Below are 22,438 nucleotides of genomic sequence, written 5' to 3'. Positions count from 1 at the left end.
CAGGGTTCTTTGAAAAGCTGTCCTTGAAGCAGAAAGGGAATCTCAGGCCTCCATAAGACTAGACTGTTCCCAGACCCCTGGGCTACAGTGGCTGGGAAGCAGGTGCTGACTGCATCCCCCTCCTCCAGAAGCTGAATAGCAATTTAATACCTCTTTGCCTTTCCCTCTCACCCTCCAGAGGGATGGCAGTCACCAATGAAGCTCTCAAACACACTCTGTTCAGAAAACATAACTTTATTAGTAGTTGCAATATCCATTGCATTCCTTTAAGAATCCTAAACTTGTTTATGTTTTTTTTTCCCCCACTGAAAATACATGTGTATGTATATATGCCTTTATATATGTGTGTATATTTATATATATATATTCTATTGAACTGGAACACAACAGAACAAGAGAGACAAGCTCAGAAATTACTTGGAAAAGTAAATGTGATCTCAATGGGCTTGTGCTGGCAGTGTGCTAAGGTGAGTGGTATAAAAACAACAGGCTAACTAGAAAAGGGGATGGGTTAGGCAGTTGGGGCAGGGCCTGTCAGTGCTACAGGTGATGATCTCTACAGTAGTTACAGGTTGCTATTGCTCAGTTGTGAGGGCCACCTCTTCTCAGAGGCAGAGCGGTCTGGGGGGCAGCTCCACACAGCGGCGTTCAGAAGGCTGGCTCTGCTCTTTGCCAAGGGGACCTGCCATCTGAAAATACTTTAATTACATCTCCCCTGGCAGCAGCTCTGCTCTTTGCTAATCTGGTCAGGGAAAGGAAGAATTCCTCTGGGACATGGTGAAACCGAACTGGGTCAATATAAAGTAGCTTACAGGCAGAGTAAGGGATCAACAACAGCAGTGAGAGCTGAAGTGTGCAGCCTGAGCTGCAGCTCCCACCAATCAGTGTCTCGACTGACCCAGGCTGGTTTGCTCCTAGCCCCCTCTCCCTGCAATCATGCACCCTTGCTGCTCCCGCTCTGCAATGCAGCCTGCCTAGAGAGGTGTGCTGCCAGGGGCAGGCAGCTTTCCAGGGCTTTTCAGGGAGGTTTTCCCTGTGTTAATGTCTTCAGAACATGGTAACTCTTCAGAAAACTGGCTGAGGGTGGCATTAAACGTTGTGCCCATGCTTGGGGCTTATTTGGCTCATTTGTTGTTCTTCATCTTTCAAATTCTTGTTTGTTAGCCTGATTTTCAAACATGGCTTCCCCAGGCCATTGCTGAGCTTAGCTAGACAGAAGAACAAGTCTTCCCCAGATCAATGTAATTGGTTTCCTTTTATTTCTGTAGAGCTGCAGATGTTTCTTGAAAGGACACATTTTAGCAAAGGCACTGATCATAGACTTTCCTCTGCCTGAAGCCAGGTTGGAGGGAGCAGACAGGCTCTGACCTTCCTGCTGGAGGGTCACTTCCCTCCACCCCCACAAAGTGCTTGTCAATTTGGGAAGGGATTTAAAGAATGTGTGTATTGATTTACTCCTCCTGACTTCCTTGGGAAAAGTGCTTTCAAAAATCCCATCCTTAAGTCATCCTCTTGCTACTACCCCCACAACGTCTGTCACCACTGGATCACACCTACTTGATTCTCCTTCCAGCTGAAGAAGCAGGTAAGGTTTATCACTGCTGTGGTGTTTCACTTCTTGCTGTCTTTGCCTAGCAGCATCTGGCAAGGAAGGATTTTGTGCAGGGAAAAGAAGTTGCAACAAGCCAGGCTGCTGGAAGACACAGAACAGATGACCTGTGCATTGCCTCCTTCCCATAGCAAGTGTCACCAGAGGTTTAGCAGGGGCTGGTGAGAGAACAGCTGATTGCACTGGAATAATATTTGACTCAAAAGCTGGCATTGCTGGGAGAACTACAGCTCATTCCTCTATTTAAAGGCAAGAAAATACAAGTGTAAAAGTGCCTGGATCAACCTATGTAACTTTCCAAGCACAAAACCTGCATCCACACATCTTTCATCCCCCCCAAGCTGTTGGAACTGAATGGGACCAAGTCCTGGTTCTGTTATTGCACAGAGGCCCCTTTCCTGAATCTTGCCAGAACTGGTTTCAAAGGGAGGAGAGGTGGATGGCCCCTGTAACTGTTGCAGGTTGATCCAGCCCTGGGCATGGCGGCTCAAGTCACAGCAATGGTTCCCACTGCTGGCAGGCAAGGCAAAAAGAAGGCTGGTTTCTCACTGGGGGAGATGCCTCCTTCTCTCATAATGCAACATCTGCATTTTCTTCTTGCAAAATTGGAGGGAGAAGCGCAGGTTAAACCTCACTGGCTAGTGCTAAGTGTATTCTTAATCAGAGCCACCACCCTGCACAAACTGACCTGCAGAGCCATGCTGTGATCATTAGGCAGCTTTTAGTGTATCAATATGATACCTCTGCTCCATAACTGGCTCCAAAAAGTCTTTCCTTTCACCTTATTGCTACCAGAGACCCAGGTGGCTCTAGCATTTGGCTTGTCTGCACCGCTGGACCAGTCCACAAGCTTCTCTGTGGCAGCTTGTACACCAGTGCCCCGGATGCCCTCACTGCACCAAGGCAGACATTTGATGGATGACTGCACACTATGCTCTGTGTTCAGCTTCCCACCTTTCCTAAAGGGGTGAACTCAGCCCCTCTGTTTAGCCTCAGATTTGGCTGTGCTGATTAGGAGAAGACTGGGATGAGCTTAGAGAGGATCTCTGTTCACACCATGGGTCTCCTGCTAAACTGGTGGACCATGAGGACACCCACTGCTAATCCCCACCCACCAGATGCTCTGCACTTCTCTCTAGCATTATTTTCAGGACATTTTCCAACTGATGAAGGAAAACAACAGATTATGACTGCAAAATTATGGCGAGAGGACTGGATCCCGGTAGAAAAATGTTATTCCTTGCCAAGAGAAGGAAGGATTAACCCCTTCTTTAGACTCTCCTCCCATTTCTTCTCCAACTTCCAGCCACCTCTATATACATCATATATTATATTACTATATTCTCTTTTATAACTTTGACTTTGCATTTTCAGTAGCACAAGTGGTTAATTCCAAAAGGGAAAAAATAAAAAAGGAAAGAAAAAAAGGGAAGGAAAGAAAAAAAGGGAAGGAAAAAAAAAGCAGCCCCTAGGAGTATTTACAGAATAGCTCATTTTGCAGAGGAGATGAGGTTTGGCATTGGGAAAAGCATGGTTTTTGAATGTGCTAAGTGGGTTTGATTCCACATTCCTCCTCTCCCTTCTGGGATTTGCTCTGCTGATGAAAATTAAAGAGCAGTTCAGCATGCTTTCCTTGAGTGCAACCTCGCAGAGGACAGGCAGAGCGGTGGGGGAGGCTGTCTTGATGCTCTCCCTTGGCCTGACCTGCTTATCAAGACAGTATCCAAAGAGTCCTGACCTTGAAAACCAGCCTTTCACTTTCAGGGAGCTGTCAGCTCCATCTTCAGCTTCTCCTTGTTACCCAGCACCTTTGTTACTGCTCTCCTCTCAAGGACCAGGGCTTTTAAGGTACTGGATGGTGGGGACAGGGAAGGGACTGTATGCACCTGGAATCAAAACCATAAAGTGGAAGATATCAACTTCTTTAACATACTAAAAATTATTGCAGTGTAAATACGCCCCTGTGATCCCAGCAAAAGCAGAGAAGGGGAAGTGGTGAGGGAGATTTGGTGGGTGAGGGGCATTCCAGTAAAGTCACTCGACCTATAGAGCTGTCAATGAGGGGAATGGCGATCTACATCAGCAAACAATGCCTCACCCTGTGCCTCTTCCCCCACCCTCCCTTAGGCTGTGCATGATAAAATATCCCAAGAGTCCCTCCACATTACATCTTTTTCAGAGAAACTTCTATTAAGAAAAGCATCTGTTCCCAGAAAGGCCCAGGAAAAGCTGCAAAACCAATTGCTCTTAGGTATGGCTGGTTTCCTCAGCTGCTGAGATCTTCTGGCCAATCCACGTTAGTATTTCTGTGAAGACAGAGGTAGAGACCTCGGGCAGCTCTTTGTGCAGGGCATGATAGGCTTCCTCATACACCTGCCACCAAGGAGAGAATGGAGATTAGCACAGGAAGCAAACAACAAACAAACTAACCATCTTTTTAACACCCATGGGTACAACACGTCCTGCCCACACCTTGTCAGGTTTATATCCTAGGTGTGGCAGGTTATGAAATCAGAGAGATGCCATTGGTGATGCTGGCCCTCTGTGAGCAGGAAGGCATTGGCATCTGCAGCTTGACACCATGCTGCAAGATAATGCATGTCCCAGCCCCATCCATTTCTTGTGTATCCCACTAAGAAGCAGGAAATACTGATCATGCCCTTGGAGTTTAAAGGACAATGGGAGATGCTCCCGTCATGCCTTGTGCAATTTTACTCCCTTTTATGCTCGGACTACCCAGTTATTTTTCCAATGACAAAAGCTTTCCCTTGGTCTCCCTATCTCTCTTTCAGGCTCATTCATGTGCTAACAATTGGTTAATCAGCTGTGGATCTCTTGAAATGAGCAGATGTGAAGTGGCTTTTGTTGTGCAGTGCTTTGGAAAGGCCCTGTAGTGTACCTTTACACACTGGGGCATGAGGTAAGGTTGGTGCTTACACCGTTAGCATTATTCAGAAGAGATTTTGGGGTCAGCGCTTTACTGCTTATGAGCCTCACTCCACTTCTAATACCAGGCTGCTTCATGTCCAAGAGATCCACTAGATACACAGCCACTGCTGGGTCAGATCTCACCCACCACCCCCTTGTCCACACCCTGGCTGTAGCTGCTGAAAGGCCACCACGCTGTGCCCAGGGAGGGCTGCACTTGGGCTACCTCCTCGTGATAAAGGGACTGTAACCTGCTCTGTCTCAACAGTGCTCTGGAGCTCTCTGGAGCTCAGCAGGCTCCATGCCACCCCCAGGCACTCCTGCTCAGCCCAAACACTGAGAGAATCATATCCTAAAGAATAAGCAAGATGACCTTGAGTGTTTTGTCCTGGCTCTGCACTGTGTCCATCAGCAAATAGGACCCTTTGATATCACAGAGCTTGTCAGTAGAGCCATGTAGCACCAGGATGGGCAAAGTCAGCTTGGGCAGAGCTCGCTCAATTCTGGCAATGGCATTCATCAGCTGGATGACGAAAGACACCTTCATGCCACCATGGTAGACCAAGGGATCAGATGTGTAAGACTCCATCTGGCAGGGAGAAAGAAGTAATTTAAGGTCAGCGATAATTCGTGTGGAAAAGATAAAGCAGCTCAGCCTGGTGGTGAGGAGTCTCTTCCCTTGGCTTGCATGGTCATTTCCTGCTGTATCAGGACATCCTGCCATCAGAGTCAAGGTCAAGGTTTTTAGTGTGGCTACCCAGAACTGCTCACACAACCTGGCTTGCTCCTTGCTGTACGTTTCTATTTTGCAGCACTAGAAAATAGTCAAGCCAAAGCTCTTTCTTCAGGCAGACAACTAGTGTTGGACAAAGACTCTTCCTGAGGGGGCACCTGCCTACATTTTTTCCTTTCTGCCATGTCCTTCTGTCACTCACAAGTGACATCTTGTCTGCAGAGGATTCTTCACACTGTATTACTTCAAAGATGATGTTCTCTGGGTCCTTATTCCCCTCTGCTGAGGGCTCAATTGTTTTTCTCTTCTACCCTTGCTCTCTGGGGTGAAGACCTACACCTACAGACAACTGACACACGTGACTGCAAAGCACTTTTATGCTGAGGGGTCCTCTCTCAGTACAAATGGTGCACAGATGAGGCAGCAGATGATGGTATTAGGTGGCAGGCAAAAAAGAAGGAAAAAAAAAAAAACCACCACCAACTTGCTCTGCCAGCCTGTAAGAGGATGAAGATTTAGAAGAGCTGGTGCAGAAAGTTGCTAGGAAGGAGTAGTTGCTGCAGCAGGCCAATCTACAGTAAATATTTGTATACTGTACATGGAGACGGCCCACACAGCCACTGCCATCTCACTATTTGCCAGAATGCTTTGATTATGGGTTGGTCTCTGGCACAGCCTCTAGTTTCTCCCATCCCTGGCAGATGTTTATAGAAATGATGGTTATTAATAGGTTAGCTGAAAACAGTCTCCTCGTCTCGCAGGCAATGGGGCCTGTTCAATTCCTCCCTCACTGTGCTGAAACTAGAGGTTCTCTTGGCTGCTGCACGTGTCTGCCCCTGTGAGGGGACCATGGCTGGAGGTGACCCTCAAGGCCACTGCAGGGACATATAGCTAGGTGTCGGTACAGAAAGGCACTGCAGCAGGAGAGTGTGGCTTGTTTGGTCCCCAGCAAGAAGCCAGAAAGGCTTTGGGGTGGATTCTGCATTCATCTACCTGTGAGATGAAATTCTCAAAGTGGCAGAAGGACAATACGAGGTGGAGCTTTCCTGGCTGGGGGACATTATTTTGACGAAGGTTTCCCTCCTTGTCATCTCAAGTGTGTTGGAACACAAAGCACTGGAAATGGAATTGGCAGTGAGAGGTGAGGGTGCTCACAAGTCTTCCCCCATCACAGTGCTACTTCCACTCCCCACCATTTGCTGTTACTTGAACTCATAGTTCCTATCCCTGAGTGCAAGGGGAAGGAGTGGGTGGGAATTTGGGACTATTGGCAGCTGGCATCCTTCAGTCTCAGCCCACCATTCTGAGGATGGGCACAGGAGTGACAGTTGTAGTGCCTCTAATTTGTGCTGGAGCTGGACCAAGGAAATTCAACCCTTGGACGCAGCAGATGTTTCCAGCATTCGATGAAGGCCATCAGTGGCTTTTGGCCTCTGCGCAAGATCATGGCTACTCCGAAGGGACGGTAGTTTTTGGCGGGGAGACTGAGATCAAGGTCTCTCACCACAGCTCATAATATGGACCTTATGCACAAAGAAGCAAGTGCCCATGCATGCTGAGGCTCTGGAAAACACTGTGTGTAGGAGGCCACTGCAAAGACGAGATTGTGATTAAGGTAAATGGATCCAGTTTAAGCTAGGCCCAACATCCTCTGCACCTGCTACAGGCCCCACGAAACACAGGCGCTGAGCAGCACGTAGTCCTCTTGGCTCCATATGGATTCTCCCAGTGCCCAACCAGTTTATTGGCACAGAAACCTCCACCTGTGTCCTCCAACCTCCCTGTGGCTCAGCCTGTCTGTCAGCCATACCTTCCCTGCTCTGCAGAGCACCTCATAAAGGTGAGGAGCTCTGTGTGTGTGTTAAGAAAGAAGTGCTCACAGGAAAAGTTCACCTTTGACTTCCAAAACAACAGCCACCTAGTGCAGCGGTGTTAGCTCTCCCAGCTGGGTGTACCCTGACATTTTCAGCCAAACACGTTGACTTTTCATCAGTATTTTGAGCAAAACCACCGTGTTGCTCTGGCTGTTTAGCAACTGGCTCCAGCCTAATCTGAGAGTTGTCTGGATCTATGTCACGGCACTGCACTAATGCAACACAGCGTTGAGAGGGTTGGATTGTTTGTTTGTTTGTTTGCTTGGGTTTTTTGTTTGTTTGTTTGTTTGAATTGAAGGCAACAAATGAGGGACTGTACAGGGGGAGAATGAGGAGAGGTGGGTGGATGGACTGGCAGAAGTTCCATTCCCATGGAGTAAACCAGTGCTGATGAATTCATGTGAGCTGGCCCCCTCCCCAGCCCCACCAATGCTAAGAGAATGACCTAATGGGTTTCTTCCTCTTTCTTGTTCTTTTCTGCAGGAACAGGGAGTTTTTAGCTACCGATCAGTCAACAAATATTTTTGTGCAGATGATGGAAAGGGAAAAAAATAATAACCCCAATCCCAACCCTGAATGATCAGGACTCGTAAGAGAGGATCCTGTTCCCAGTCAATGAACAGGAATCCTTGTGTTCAGTGCATGGGGTGAGGACAAATCAGCAGCAGAAGGGACAGAAAGGGAATGGGCTTTATATTCTGGAAGCTATAAACTTCAAACCCTGCAAGCCCAGAGCTCCTGTTAGCACACTGAGCTCTGAGACAGCAGGGGCAAGTGAGGGAGGGTGATGCTGGGAGAGCCTGCAACTGCTGCCAGCCACAGTCCAGCAAAGGCTTTGCAGAGTCCCTCACAACAGCTCTTTTTTCTCTCTATGTACTTCTAACACAGAAGCAATCATCAGGGCTCCTGCTGCATTACATTCCCTTGCTTAGAGATCTGCATCTTCCCTTTGAGTTTTGCAGAGCAATGAATTAATTATAAGCTAGCCGATCCTATGTGGACTCTGCAGGAAAAAGACTAAAGTCAGGGGACTATTCCACTGATATCAACAGCAACTAACAAAGATTAATGGGGTAAAAAGGTGCCATGTGATGTTATTCCTCCTTGGAATAACAGAACTGGGTTTCTAAGGTTGCTCCTTGCTCTCTTTTGTGTCTCTTGCACTTGACACAGTAAATGGATCAAGCAAACATCTCCATACCATCCTGTGTTTCAGTCTCTACGCCCTGAGGACAGCCTGCTGGGAACACAAACTAGTCAGGAAATTCTTGGATGATGTCCCAAAAATATTTCCAGAGAATAGAAAGTTTGTCTGGCAGGAGACTGTGTTTAACATATAAATAATGGATGTTTCTAGCACATTGAGTGCTTTGAAGCTCTGAGTCCTGTGTCCAGAAGGAGGGTGGAGTGTGTGTTCAGGCAGCCAGAGGACTGAGATGCTGTGTTGTCTTCAGTAAGTGTCTGAATCATTAGATCCTGGTGTTTGAGGATGACCAGGAAACTGCTTTACATGACAATCCACAGCTGCACAAGAGCAGACCTACTGTTTTTATCCACTGCAAACGGTTTTCCCTTGTTCCATGGAAAGGGAAGGAGCAGAGGAAAACCAACACTCAGAGGAAGCTCTTGAGACTTGGAGTGTTATAGAGCACAGGGAGCAGCAGCAACTGTTTGGGTAGAAAGACAATATAATAGCATTTATTAAAAGCTTTGTCCAGTGGCTGCTGTGGTGACTTCTAACATTAGCCCAACGTGGAAATGCTCAGCCAGTGTTGTGTTCCAGGAAGCTCACTCAGACTATTCTAAAGGCATTATTCTTCAGAATGTCCCCCCTGTGAAGCTATCGAGTGGAGCACTGCCATCTTCCAGCAGAAGATCTGACTGCTGGAGGTGTATTAAAACTGCCACCTTTAAGGACCAGCTGAGGCACTGAGTTCAAGTGCTACAGAACAAATCAGTGCAGAAACAGGCAAAGAGCCACATGTCCCAGCCACGCTCACTCTTCATGTAGGGGGTAACACTCAAACTCTTCTTTTCCTCCAGAGCACTGATTGCTTTTATCCTCTCAATACAAATGCAGAACTGAAAGCTTTCCTCTGTGTGATTTTAAGGAACTGGCTGTCTAATTTAAACCTTTTCTCTGAATTATCTGCAACAAGTTACAGCAGCTGAATGTAATTAAGAACAGGCTCCTACAGCCTGACTGGGATCAGTCTTCTTCCCAAGTATCTATATTTTGTGCAGCCTCAGATGGTACTTAAGAACATATGTCATATGGTGCATTAGTGGATGCACATCAACTCGCTCCATGCTAGTCCTGACAGTTTCCTAGGACCTTCTCTGTCTTCCTTTTCTTAGCTCCTTGAATCTTTCTACCTTCAGCCCAGTGAAATGCTAAAACACTGTGTTCACAGATAAGTGAACTGGAAAGTTCTTTGACCAAAAAACTGCTAGTACCAAGAAACAACCCTGAACACCTTGAGGCTATAATGGAAGAGTCTGCTTTCCAGTTTACTGAATCAGTGAATCAAAGATGTGGGATAAGCCAAGCTGAATGCATTGCCCTCACACAGCCTCTGACATAATCGTTGCTCCTGATCCCTTCAGGTTCAGTTTTAATGCCAGCCAACCAGCCATCCCAGAGGAAGGCAACTTATTAACTTCTACTTAAGACATGAAGCATTGCATGAACAGCAGGAAAAACTGAAGCATCTGTCAGTGAGAGGTGAACTGATGTGGGAGCACAGGAACAACTGACCACTACACCACACAGCTCTCCTGCTTTTGAGACACCCTTGGGGGCCATTTTCCATCATTCAAGTTCATTTCTGAAATGCATCAAGCTCTGGGTCCAGTCAAAGCAGATTCATTCACTTAACAGTTTGTGTTTTCACTCCTTTCACTCCTTCCACAACAGAGAGAAGTAAGAACCATTTGTTAGATGTTCTTGCAGCAGTTGCAGTGACAGTTGTTTATGCCAGTGATGGCATGAATAGGCTGTAACTTATTACTAGGAGTGGGTATGAATTGCTGAAGAGTCCCAAACTATGGCGACACCACAAATTTCACCCTGGAACAGTCCCATGCAGCGTGGCTGCAGGTGCAAGGTGCAATGAAGGGAAGAACAGGTCATTTCCCCCAGTTTTCTGCTACGTGCAGTTAGTTCCACTGACTTTTGAGATGTTTCACCTTTTCAGTTTAAGAATCATAGAGTCATAGAATCACAGAATCAGTAAGGTTGAAAAAGACCTCAAAGATCATCAAGTCCAACTTGCCACCCAAGACCTCATGACTACTAAACCATGGCACCAAGAGCCACATCCAATCCCCTCTTGAACACCTCCAGGGATGGGGACTCCACCACCTCCCTGGGCAGCACATTCCAATGGCTAACAACTCACTCAGTGAAGAACTTTCTCCTTACCTCGAGCCTAAACTTCCTCTGGTGCAGCTTGAGACTGTGTCCTCTTGTTCTGGTGCTGGTTGCCTGGGGGAAAAGACTAACCCTCTCCTGGCTACAACCTCCCTTCAGGTAGTTGTAGACAGCAAGAAGGTCTCCCCCGAGCCTCCTCTTCTCCATGCTAAACAATCCCAGCTCCCTCAGCCTCTCCTCATAGGGCTTGTGCTCGGGGCCTCTTCCCAGCCTCGTTGCCCTTCTCTGGACATGTTTAAGAGTCTCAGTGTCCTGCATCAGCAAAGATCTTTCCCTCATGATTAAACAAAACAGCTATATGGTTTCTAAAGAGAAATGGCAGGGTGAGGACAAGACACTGACTATAAATGGCATTAAGGTTCTCACCTCCTTCTTGTTCCGGGAAATTGCGCTTGGATCTATTGACCCCAGTGACAGGTTTGGGAGAACCAAGTTGAGCACTTTCGCTGCAAAAACCTGTGGGAGAGGAAAGGAAGCAGATAAAGAGCTGGTTAGAGCAAGGCAGATAACACAGAGGGCCAAATCCCGAGGTGATGGGAATCATCGTGGAAGTTAAATCGTTACGAAATGTCAGCTGACACTGGAGAAAGACCTGTCCTATACTTAAAAGATTTCTCTTACATGAGAAAGTGTTTAAATTGCTCCATCAGGGAGTGGGTGTGCTAGTCTGAAATGCCATCAGCTGTCCATCCACATGCAACGTCACCACGTCATTGTGCTTTGCCTTTGTCACATTCTCAAAGTAGTTTCTAAAGAGGCCTTAGTTAAGCACTTTGATAGGAAAAAGCCATTTCCAGCCCTTGGAAGGGCTGTGTTTTGTGTTCTACAACCCTTTCCTTGTTGCCACAGCTCTGATTTCAGGCTGCAGTGATGTTCAGTGCAATCTGCCGTAGTTGCCTAGGCTGCACTCTTTTTGAGAAACATATTCTCCAGGGAACCTGTAAATAACCAACAACAAAATGTGCATGCATTGGCTAAGGAATCCATTGCTCACTTGTCTCCTGGGAGCAAAACACAAAAACATTCAGCAGCCCAGGCTTGAAACCACTGGCAGAAGAAAGGGTAACACCTTTCAATTCAATAGCAGTACAAGCAGGCTGATTCCAGGGTTCTGCTCTGACTGATGATAGCCATAGTTAAGTGACCACCACTTCAGCCAGAAAACACACAATTAGTATTCCTTGGTCTGTTTTGTGGCCCTTTCCTGTTCTCAGCTAACACTTACAGGTTGGCTGTCACCTACGTTCTCTGTTTCTGCTAATGCGTAATCATTTCTGAAGTGCTCCCTGACATCTCAGATCACAGATGATACATGACAGAGTAATTGCAATATTAGCAGAATAATGCAAGGGTGAAGGCAAAGTCACCTAGGAGTGAAAAGCAGTGAAGAATCACAGCAGATCTGGGAACACATGTGCACCTTGGGATAGGAATGACTAGCAAGAAGTGCCACTGCCTACCAGTACATCGAGTCCTTCACTGCCTATGACATTGTGTCAGCACAATTAATTTCTACTGAGATCTCCAGAGTTAGACAGTAAAATAACATATCCACACCAAGGCAAGCATGACCTTATGATGCAAACAAGCAGGAATGGGGTTTTCTTTGTTTAAACTGGAGGCAGTGATGGATCCTAGGTGAGGTTATGGACTTCGCGCTGACGACGCTGTAAGAGTTTTGCTTCTCTCCGACCACTTATGATGACCCAGATACATGCCAAGCAACTTTAGACACCTAGCTGAGGAAGAAGTGGAGTTGTCCTAGGCTTTCTTTACAGAGTATGGGGAGTGAAACACTCCAAATAAAGGACTGAAAGTGTTTGTCTCCATAAATTCTCTCTCAAAATCTATTTAGAGTACTGGCCACAAGATTGATATGTTGGCATTAAGGCCACATATATTTAGATCCAGGATGATACAGAAGAGAGTGAAAGATGGCATGTTTTTTGAAGAGGGGTGCTTTGCTTACTTTTAAATTTGGCTGAAGAAGGAAGGTAGCTGACATACTCTTAAACTCCAGAAGTGAGTTTGAGGGGAATTCTGCTCTGTGTCTGCTTGGTACCTGTGTAAATATTCATATTCCCAAGGGTCTGCAATAGAGATTTTGCAGAAAGAGCATAAATTTCAATCTTCATCCCATATGAACAATAATGCACCAGCCTAATGACGTGCAGAAGGCAGGGAAGGTGTGACAAGGCAAGGAGAACTACACAGATGCTCTTTCTCAAGCTCTTCCTCCTTTGAGACCAGGCTAGGGCAGCTTTTGTCAGTCAGTATGGCCATTTTTCTATTCAAATGATAAGTACTCATCAGCCCAGCCCCAGAGCCTACTGATGACCTCCTCTCTGTGACGTGCCTTGGAAACCTTCTTGAAGGTTTTGCACGTATCTGGAGTTTTGCCAAACCAAGTCACAAGCTGGTTGCTAAAATGCCACAGAGATAGAGCTGGCGTCTGACCACAAGTGTAGCAGTATGCACCATCCTGGGTGGGAGATATCAGTTAAGTAATTTCTGGTGTTCAGCTGTGCAAGAGAAACACCAGGCCCTGTACATAGGTCTGCAGTTGTGCTTGCACACATACATATCCTCCCTGTGTGCATAAACGTTCTCATTTATGCACAGACAGAACTAAACTTGGTCTGTAGGACTGATTGTTAGTCACTAGGGAATATTTCCCAAGGGGTTGTCCTGCCCACCTGATTTCAAAGCATTCAACAGCAGAAATGCCGTGGGAGATACTCTTTTACCCTTACTCTGCTCCTTGCTAGCATATGTAACTCCTATCTCTTTGCATCCTTAGAAATTTCAAAGCTTCAGAGCTGAATTTTGTTCAGATTAATTGAGAAGAAAACCAGGAAGGCAGTGAGATCCCTCCCTCTCCACTAGATTTGCAACTGGATGCATCTATCAGGACACAGGATTTATAGGACGTCGATGAAATTATTTCTGCAAAGAGCAGAATTTGATTTTCCTGCATGTAGCCTAAAATATGTTGTGTTTCTGCTGCTGCCAGGACTAGCTGGGCAGTGAGGGAAGGTATTTCTAGGACAGGCTGAAGGACCCAGTGTGTAATCTGGCCCCCTGTTACTGTTGCCTTGATCCCTCCTTTGCTTAGGCCAAGGTAAATTCTTGCTCAGCTGGAAACTTCCCCAGCAAAGGGATGAATGCAATGGTCCTTGGGAAATGGCCCAGGGCCCAGAAGGCTACCAGTTCCAAGGGAAAACCAAAGCCTTTGTGCCTCAGAGGCACAAACACCAATGAAAATGGTTTTTGGTTCTCAGAGGACAAAAAAAGCACACAAGTGTTCCCAGCTCAGCTTTACGGAAAAACGTGCCTTGTGCAGCAATACTCTGCCTCTTTTCTCTCCTTTCTCTTCCAAGCACCTTTTCAACTCTAAGACTGACTTCAACTAAATTTGACAGAGCAGAAATACTTCAGGAATATTTCTTTTCTATCAGTTTTAAGATGCAACAATAGACTTGAAAGAGACAGAAGCCCATTGTGCACCTGTATTACTGCAGGTGAGAGAGTCTCTAGGAAAAAGATTGTGTAAACACCTCCAAAATACTTCAGTTAGAGGCTGGGATTTCCTGCACTGAGATAAAGCAACAATCTGGTATAGATCTGCAAGAAGCCAGCCTACAGTAACACCAGTTCCCACAGAACTGCTAAGCCCTTATTTCAGAAAAGGTTTAGCATCTAGCAAAAGGAATAGCTCCAGAAGGACAATGTTCCCTTATTTTCTTTAACTAGATATAGAGGCTAACAGTGTCTCTCAGATTCAGACCCTGTGTAATGTCTTTTTAATATTCCTTCTTTTTCCCTTTCCAAAGAAAGAAAACATGCTGCCCATGGGACCCTTATGCTGAATCAGCTGTAGCCTCACCTGTGAAGAATCAACTTCCAGCCTCCTAAAACACATCTTGGTGCTCTGACTCCTATTTAAGTAAGTTTTCCCAGATTGGATGACTTCAGGATTCTCTTCCCCTCTGAAAAGTAGGTGGGACTGTGGGGAGGCACTTAGAGGGAAAATACTGACTGGCATCCAGGTGGTGCAGATCCCTGGCACTTTCCATTTTCATGCTAGAGGTGGTAACGTGTTTACTTTAGTGGAAGAGTGAGGTCATTAAAAAGCACCCTTTGGTGCTCTCCAAAGTCAGTAGATGGCTTTGGCTACAGCAGAAGGTGCAACAGGATTATACTGAAAGCTGAGGCAATCTGTTTCCTTTCTCTCAGAAGAAATAACAGCAGGAGAAATAGCTTAGAAGTAGATTAAAACAAGAAGCTGGCTCCAGGAGAAGAGTCTAAGGAGAAAGGTTAAAAGAACAAGGCCAGTGGGAATGTGATAGTCTGTCCTTCCTGCTGGCTTCTCTGGCTCTTTACTTTGCTTCCAGCTTCTTTTAAGGTTGTTGTTTATTCTTTTAAAAATCCAGCAAGGAGTGAGCACCTGAGGTTCAGTTGCTTTGCAGAGCATCCCTGGGGAAGGGCAAACAGGGCAGTGCAAATCTGGATCAGAAACAGTTCTGGAAGCGGGGTGTGAATGGGGGTGGGGTAAAGCCTAAATGCAAACTAAAGGAGATGGTCTAGACAAGAACCAGCTATAGTACCAAGCCAAACAGGACGCTGCTGGGGCGGTGATGCTTTAGCTGGAAGCTTCCTGGACTCCTGGGACTCAAGAACTCTAGTTTAGTTTAGAAATTGGTTGTTCCCCAAATACCAAAAATAACCTTGCCCTGACTTAGCCAGCAGCCAGTGTTGCAACTATACCAGACTCGGTATGAGTCAGGAAGAAAACTGTAGAAGAGGAAGGGAAAGGATGGCACAGTGTGGGCTGCCGTGGGGTGTGGTGAAGAAAGCTCAGTCTGCTACCACCTCTTGAGGTAGCATCATTATCTGACTCTCATTTAAATAAGTTTTTCTGGATGAGTTCAAAGTTTACTTCCCCTCTGAAAGGTAGGTGGGACTGCGGGGGAGGCATTTAGCAGAGAAGTACTGACTGGCATCCAGGTGGCACTGATCTCAGCAGGGTTTTGCATTTCAAGGCTAGAGGTCTTCATGCGTTTCCTTCAGTAGAAGAGTGAGGTAACTAGGCACAAAGCAAGTTTGCTCTTACCTTGATGGGAGTGGCGACTTCTGGGCTGGCTACCACTAAAGGAGAGATTAACACCATGCCTGAAAACTCACTGGGTCTCTCACTAGCTGTCAGAATGGAGATGGCTCCCCCCTGCAATGCAAAATAACAGCCCACAGCTTAATACAGGTGTCAACAGCTTGTTTCTACAGTAATCCAGGATTTTAGTCCTAACAAGCAAATTATTTCTGCCTCAGTGAGAATGCAGTGTGGTCAGCAAGGAAGGCTGGAGGGGTAGGGGCACTAGAAGTATCTGGTGTTTGTGGGGGGAGAAGAGATCTGGTTTCTATTTCCTTGAGAGAAGCCCTCACACCACACTTAAGTCTCCACTCAATGTCTGTCAGCTGCCTAGGATGCCTTGTGTCCTCAGTTTAACAGACTAAGAAGAAACTGTGTGAAGTGATAGTTCAGGTGGAACTTGAAATGTAAGCTAAGGCTCTACCAATGTGACAAACTGATCAGCACCAGCACCACTGGTCAGGAAGATGTTGTGAAGCCAGGCTTGCACCATGCTTGTGGTGCTGTAACCTGGGCAGCAGCAGTGCTGCCATCTGGCATGCAAAAACCTTCACTAATTACTGGAAGTTAAATATTCTCCTCTCCAGTGTCCCCAGCCCCTGCAGCCCTGAAGTGCTGTGCTTGGGACCTGACAGCAAACATCCAGCCCATGGTTTAGAGCTGAATGCCAGCCAGGCTGAGCCCTTCTGCACGAGGCCAGGGGCTGGTGGCGTGAGCGGCTGGGGACAGAAAGGATCCGGCTGGCTTGCTCGGGAAAGTTTGCAGAGGATTAGTTGCCAAGGGAAATATTTGGTGAACTTCCACGCTGCTGGACAACTACAGGCTTGTTAAATGGAGTATGAGCAAGAAGCATCTCAAAGACCTCACTGGGAAATTAGCTCCTTGTTACCCAGCTTTGGAGCCCAGCAAGCACTTCAGAGCATGCCATGCCTTCTTATGCAGGAGCACTTGTTTATGTGAGCATGGGCTGAATCCCAAAGTGCTCATTCATTTTCCTCTCCTCTGGGAAGGCAGGGAGAGCAGATCAATGACATCAGGGGGAATATTGCAAGCTTGAATAAAGGGATTTGGCCCGTGCTGTCAGAATCAGACTTCAGATCTGTTCACCAAATCAGTGCCTTTGTTTTTGCAGCCCTAATCCCTGGTACATTTTCCTTTTAGGTTGTTTAACAGAATGAAAGGCTACAGGGTAATTCCATGCTTCATCCAGCAGCCTCTCACAAAGCTCTGGAGGATTTAACCTCCTGGTTATAGGCTAAAACAAAAGGAGAAGCCCAATGCTGAAGGGAGGTGGTGGGACTTGCCATGTACCCAGTGTGAATGAATGGTCCTGTTGTTGCAAATGGCACTCATTAGGGCCATGATCCAGGTAGAAAGGTTAAGGACTGACTGTACTCAAGACAGCCCTGGTGGGGTAAGATATGCTGGCCGATCAGTCAGTGAATAGAGCGGAATGGAAGGTTGCTTGTAGTTTTGTTTTTCCTGCTGTGGGCTGAGTACCACCTGCTATGGCACGTGTCCTGGGGGCTGCCAGGAGGGGTAGGGGATGGTGCTTACCATGGAGTGTCCCAGAATGAGAATGGGCAGCTCAGGGTGTTCTTTCTTCATGAGATCAATGTGCTGCAAGCTGTCCCTGATGAAGACGTGGAAATCCGAGACAACCATACGATCCCCCTCGCTCTGTCCATGGCCAACTGCAGGGGGAAAGGAGAGCATGCAGCTAAGCCATGTGACGCAGTGGTTGCAATTGAGAATTTAACAGAAACTTGCCTGTTGGACTGTTACTGTCTCTCAACAGAAAGAGTACTGTAGGAATACAAAGGAAGCTGCACAGAGCCATACTGTCTGTGATCTGATTCAAAAAGTACATCTCACAGTCTGTGTTTCTACCTGCCCTTCTGAACTAAAGAGCACTCATCTGAGAGCTTAGATCACCTTTAGTGCAAGGGTGAGCAGAGCAGGGGGGCTGTCTTGCCCTGCTGTAGAGATGCCAGGTCACTGCACTCTGGGATATGGGATTTTTCCCCAGAGATCTTTGTGCTGGGATCTGATGGCAAAACCCCAGGGATCATTGCACTGGGGTCTGATGGCTCATTGCAGAGCAGTAACTGCTGTGTAAGGTCTTGGCAAGAAATAGAGAAATTCTGAAGACTAGATGCAGTGACCATAAGCTCAATGGGCCATGGACACAACCTTTTCCAGTGCCTGAGTGTGTATGAGCTTTGCAGAGTCCTGCCTTAGGTGGGGTGGAACTCTTCTGTGCAGTCTCTGAATAGCAGGCCAAGTGCTGGTGGGTGGGACATCCTGCAGGGGGAAAGCATCCAGTGGCCCTCTCCTCAAGTGTTAATGCAAACTGTACTGCACATGGACACTATAGCTCATTCTGTATCTGGGAATTATTTTGTCTGATCAAAGGGAAGGGAAAGACTAAAATGGGAGATGGTGAGTTGCCATGGGAACAGCGGCATCCCCTGGCAGAGGTGGAGCCAGCATCACCACAAACAGAATCTCAGGCAACTTGAGCTTGCAAAGGCTTGAGAGTAATACCACGTGAGCGAAGCACTCTGCATGTTTACCTGACCACACATACATGTTATTTCCTACCACAAATAGGATTATTCCTTAAAAAATATTCTCCTTGCTGCTTCTATTCCATGGAGGTTGTTAGGAAAACTGTGAAGGGAAAAATACATCCCATCCACGTAGGACAAGGCATAGGGAGTCTCAAACAGTATCTCCCTCCTGCTATGTGTCTCCATAAGCCCTCTCCAGTGGGCAATTAGACATACTTGAAGGCACAAAGGGGCAATAGCTTGTCATAGGATGTGAGGTGCCTGACAATTGTTTACATGCTGTATGGTACACACCCAGTGATCAGCAAAGAAGGGCATTGCCTGCCCAGCCCAAAGGTGAAGACTTCAGTTAGATCTGCTGGCAATTGCCACACCAGAAGAAACCAGTACGTTTAAACTTAATTTTCTTGTGAGCCATCCAAAAAAACCACCTTGCAAATTAGGCAGAACTTCTAATTAAAAAAATGGACTAAACACACTCCACTTATGGAGATCTGAGCCCCAGGTTGTGATACTGTGATACTGAGTCCCCTTCTCTGGAGACTTTCAAAACCCACCTGGATGCATTCCTGTGCAGACTACCCTAAGTGATCCTGCTTTGGGAGGGGGATTGAACCCAATGATCTCTTGAGGTCCCTTCCAACCTCTGATATACTGTGATACTGTGATACTGTGACTTCTTTTGTCCTGGCAGCTGCTCTCCAGAGCTGGGTCTCTTTGCAGTAGACACTGCAATCAGCCACACTGTCAGCCAGACAAGCCCACAGATGTCATGCTGGTCAATTATAGATAACATATTACCAGTTCTGCTCTCATGCACACATTCCAATTCTTGCCAAAATATGATATAGTAAGAGTCTGACATGAATCAGGGACCAGAAACAAATTGAAGAACCAATTAAAATACAAGTTGAAATAATCTACAGAAGTGAAGCCGTGTGTGTGGCCAGTGGACCTATTAACTTTAAACTGATTTTCATTGCAGATGGAAAGTGAACTTTGCCCAACTTTTGTACATGGCCAGTCCACTCACTTTGTGGATCTCAAATGAGTTATCTGCCTATTATTTAAACTTCATATCTAGCAAATTGATATGAGTTTAATAATCCTGACAGAAGAACATTTTCTCATAGCAGAGCTCTGCACTTCCACTTCTTTTTTCTCTTGCCCTTGCTTCTAGTACCTCTTTCTCTACAGTGTCTGTGTAAGACAGCTGAGCAAGCAGAAACAGCAAACCCCTGTGGCCCAGGTCTGTATATGGGCCATGACTACCTGCTGTGGAGCTGTGAAGCTTTGCTCTGGTTTTGGGTGAGATAGAAGCAGGTCTGGAAAGCCGCCTTGGTCCTCAGCATAGTGCAAATCCCCTGGTTCTACCACATAGCAATGATACTGCTCATGACAGACAGAGTTACAATTGTGGAAGCCAAGAAATAACTGTGAGCTAACTGTGACAAGCAATACATTGGATTTCTGCATGGTTTGGGCCTTTTTATTAATAATTTAATGAACCCACCTTCTGACCCTGATTTTAGCTACTGAACTACTGTTCCCCACTCCGATGACACTGAGCAATGCTTGCAGAGCAGTTTGTCCGGGTAAAGGAAGGCCATAAAATTCTTGGTTTGATACTATCCCTGTCCCTAGCACAAGACTAGTCAGATGGCATTGCTGGGTTGTGTCCTTTTATTTTACCATTCTTTTCTTTTCTCTTCCAAGAAACTAAACTTAAACAACCAGAGAATGAGTTTACTGCAAGTTCAAACTTCCCACCTGAAACAGCTTCAGGGTGAGGAGTGAAGACCTCTTCTATTAGATGAAAGACATGCTCAACCAAACATCAATACAGTCAAGAATATTGACATGCTTTGCTCTGATCTTTTGCTTTTAGAACCATAAAGGTTGAAAGGTCATGTTCGACCTTCATGTAAAGCTATTTGCCTTGGGTTTTGCTGGGAATGAATCTGACACTGTGGTTCCACACTGCCAGTGGCATGACAAGTGGGTGCAAGAGGAAGGGGAACTACCTGCACCCAGGAACTGAACTAACCAGAGGTTGCTCCACACCATAGTGACACAACACTCAGGAGAGACAACAGAGAAGTGTCATGAGAATCACAGCTCCACAAGTTCCTCATTGCAGCACTCCCCTGGGGCCCCCAGTTTCAGGAGAGCGCTGGGAGGTTATAACCATGAGATGCTCATCTGTAAGGAGCTCTGACTGCCAGTGCATGTCCACGTGAGACACTTGGTTTTCAAAAACTGCCAGATAGGTTTCATATCTATTTGGCTTCACATCCAGCTTGTGTGGGTCACTGCTAGTACTGTACATGTGCAGTGGCTCAGTGGTTGACTGTTTCAGGTTGTATGTACTGAGATAACTGTGGGCAAGCCTTTAAAAACAAGAATCCAAACCCCAGCTTTTCAAATTGCAAATCTAGAATTAGGAGGTCTAAGCCTCCATTTTCCACCAAACTGGAATAATAACATACTTTGCTCAAACAATGTCTGAATAAAGGCTGCAATGATCTGGCCCAATGTGTAATTTCTATTAAGTTCTGCCCTCTGTATTTTCTGCATGAACTTTCTCAGACTGCAGCTCTGCCACCGCAGAGACAAGAACAGTAACTGATGATCAACCAATTCTGTCAGAAAGCATGATTTCACCTATGATTATAGACCCTTCAAGGCTGCACACCTCTCTGGATGGAAGAATACTGGCTGGCTGCACAGGAAGACAAAGCCAAAGAGCTACCGATGAAATATTTGAGGTGGTGAACACTGGGAAGTGCTTTGTCATGCACAATGTATTCTGTGCCCCTGCAAATGCGTCCTTCTGCAAGGTCCTCCCTTCGTCAGATCCCATGTTCTCTTGTGCTGTGGGACTTGCTTTGGAAAACCACTACAAACCAGCCAGACTCCAGCTGACCTTGCCTCATGTGCCCCCCAAAAAATGTCACATCCTCATGAGATTGGAGATATGCTGAAAAATAATGTAAATAAAAAGCAGAGTGCAACTCAGCACTCCCTTCCTTTCAGTAAAGGCCAGATGGAAACTGCCTGAAGCAATGAACACCCCTGCTCTGGGCTTGCTGGGCAGAGTCATTCAGATGAGGGGAGCCATGCTGGGTTTCCAGCACCATGCTTTTTTTGCTGTGGCTGTGGGGCCACATCACAGCTGAAGTAATCCATCCTCAAGTCCACCAGCTAAGGCCACTAGACCGTTAGGCAAAGAGGAGAGCCTGTCTCATCAGCACCCAGCCTTCTGAGACCCTGAAGGGATGGATGAGCGTGGCAGCACACCTTGGCCACCCTTCAATATTTGCAGGTTTTGTTCTAAACACCAACTTTTATGTGAGCCACACATATTGGATGCATTTCTTTTTCTTTCCTAGTGTCAAATCCTCCTGACAAAGGTACAGCCCGACCCTGCACGTTCAGGTGTGGACTGAATCGCTCCTCAGAGCTTCAGCCTGAACGGTTTGCAATGGAAGATGAAGTGACAGGGAAAGTGCAGGGTCAAGTGCTGACTTCAGCTATGCTGCTGCAGATTTACCGATTCAAGTCCTGTTCCTTAAAGCTTACAGTCATGGGAGAGCAGAAATTATGGGCTATGGTCTTTTTTTTCAGCCTTTGCTTCCTATTTATTATGGAAAAGCCATAAAACAGAGAGAAAGGACATGAGGAATCTGCCTGGGGAGCTGTAATTCTCCAGGCAGAAACTGCATCTCGACTTTTCACGTGGTTTGATGTTTCCAGCTTTAGGGGAAAGGGGATGGTTTGGATCCATTTTTATTGTAGTCAGGACACCATCACAGGCATCTGTGGGGAGAAATGCTCTCCCTAGACAACTGATGGTGGAAATAACATGGAATAATGTAGGGCTTAACTCCTGCCTCAGGATATATCATCTGTGTGTTTGTTTTCCTCTCTAGATATGTAACTCCTGAATTTTTCAAGTGGGAGCACCAAGAACAGGGAGAGTTACAAGAAGATATGGCACTCCAGGCTTACCACTTCATAACACAAGGTCCCTAACACAGGAGTTCCAGGAGTTTTCAGTACTTAAGGGTGAGAACTGCCACCGCTGTGATGTTAACGATTCACCAGCCACAGCCCAACAGCTGCTTCTGTACTGCAGA

General features: G+C 46.4%; 1 protein-coding gene across 6 annotated transcripts in view; it reads right to left on the bottom strand.

The window, feature by feature from the left end:
- Positions 1 to 218: 218 nt before the first annotated feature.
- The window catches only part of MGLL (monoglyceride lipase), a 114,283-nt gene continuing 92,063 nt past the window's right edge, over positions 219 to 22,438 (bottom strand). For all 6 annotated transcript variants that reach the window (XM_054162737.1, XM_054162767.1, XM_054162770.1 and 3 more), the window contains 5 exons: positions 17,284 to 17,420; positions 15,691 to 15,801; positions 10,944 to 11,033; positions 4,911 to 5,126; positions 219 to 3,982 (listed from right to left, as the gene is read on the bottom strand). In XM_054162737.1, coding sequence (XP_054018712.1) covers positions 3,857 to 3,982; positions 4,911 to 5,126; positions 10,944 to 11,033; positions 15,691 to 15,801; positions 17,284 to 17,420 — 680 coding nt within the window. In that variant the 3' untranslated portion in view covers positions 219 to 3,856. The remainder of the gene's footprint in view (positions 3,983 to 4,910; positions 5,127 to 10,943; positions 11,034 to 15,690; positions 15,802 to 17,283; positions 17,421 to 22,438) is intronic.

This window comes from Dryobates pubescens, chromosome 1 (genome assembly GCF_014839835.1).
Source record: "Dryobates pubescens isolate bDryPub1 chromosome 1, bDryPub1.pri, whole genome shotgun sequence".
Taxonomy (NCBI): domain Eukaryota; kingdom Metazoa; phylum Chordata; class Aves; order Piciformes; family Picidae; genus Dryobates; species Dryobates pubescens.
Note: the sequence above shows the minus strand (reverse complement) of the source record. Positions and strands in the feature narration are given on the sequence as shown.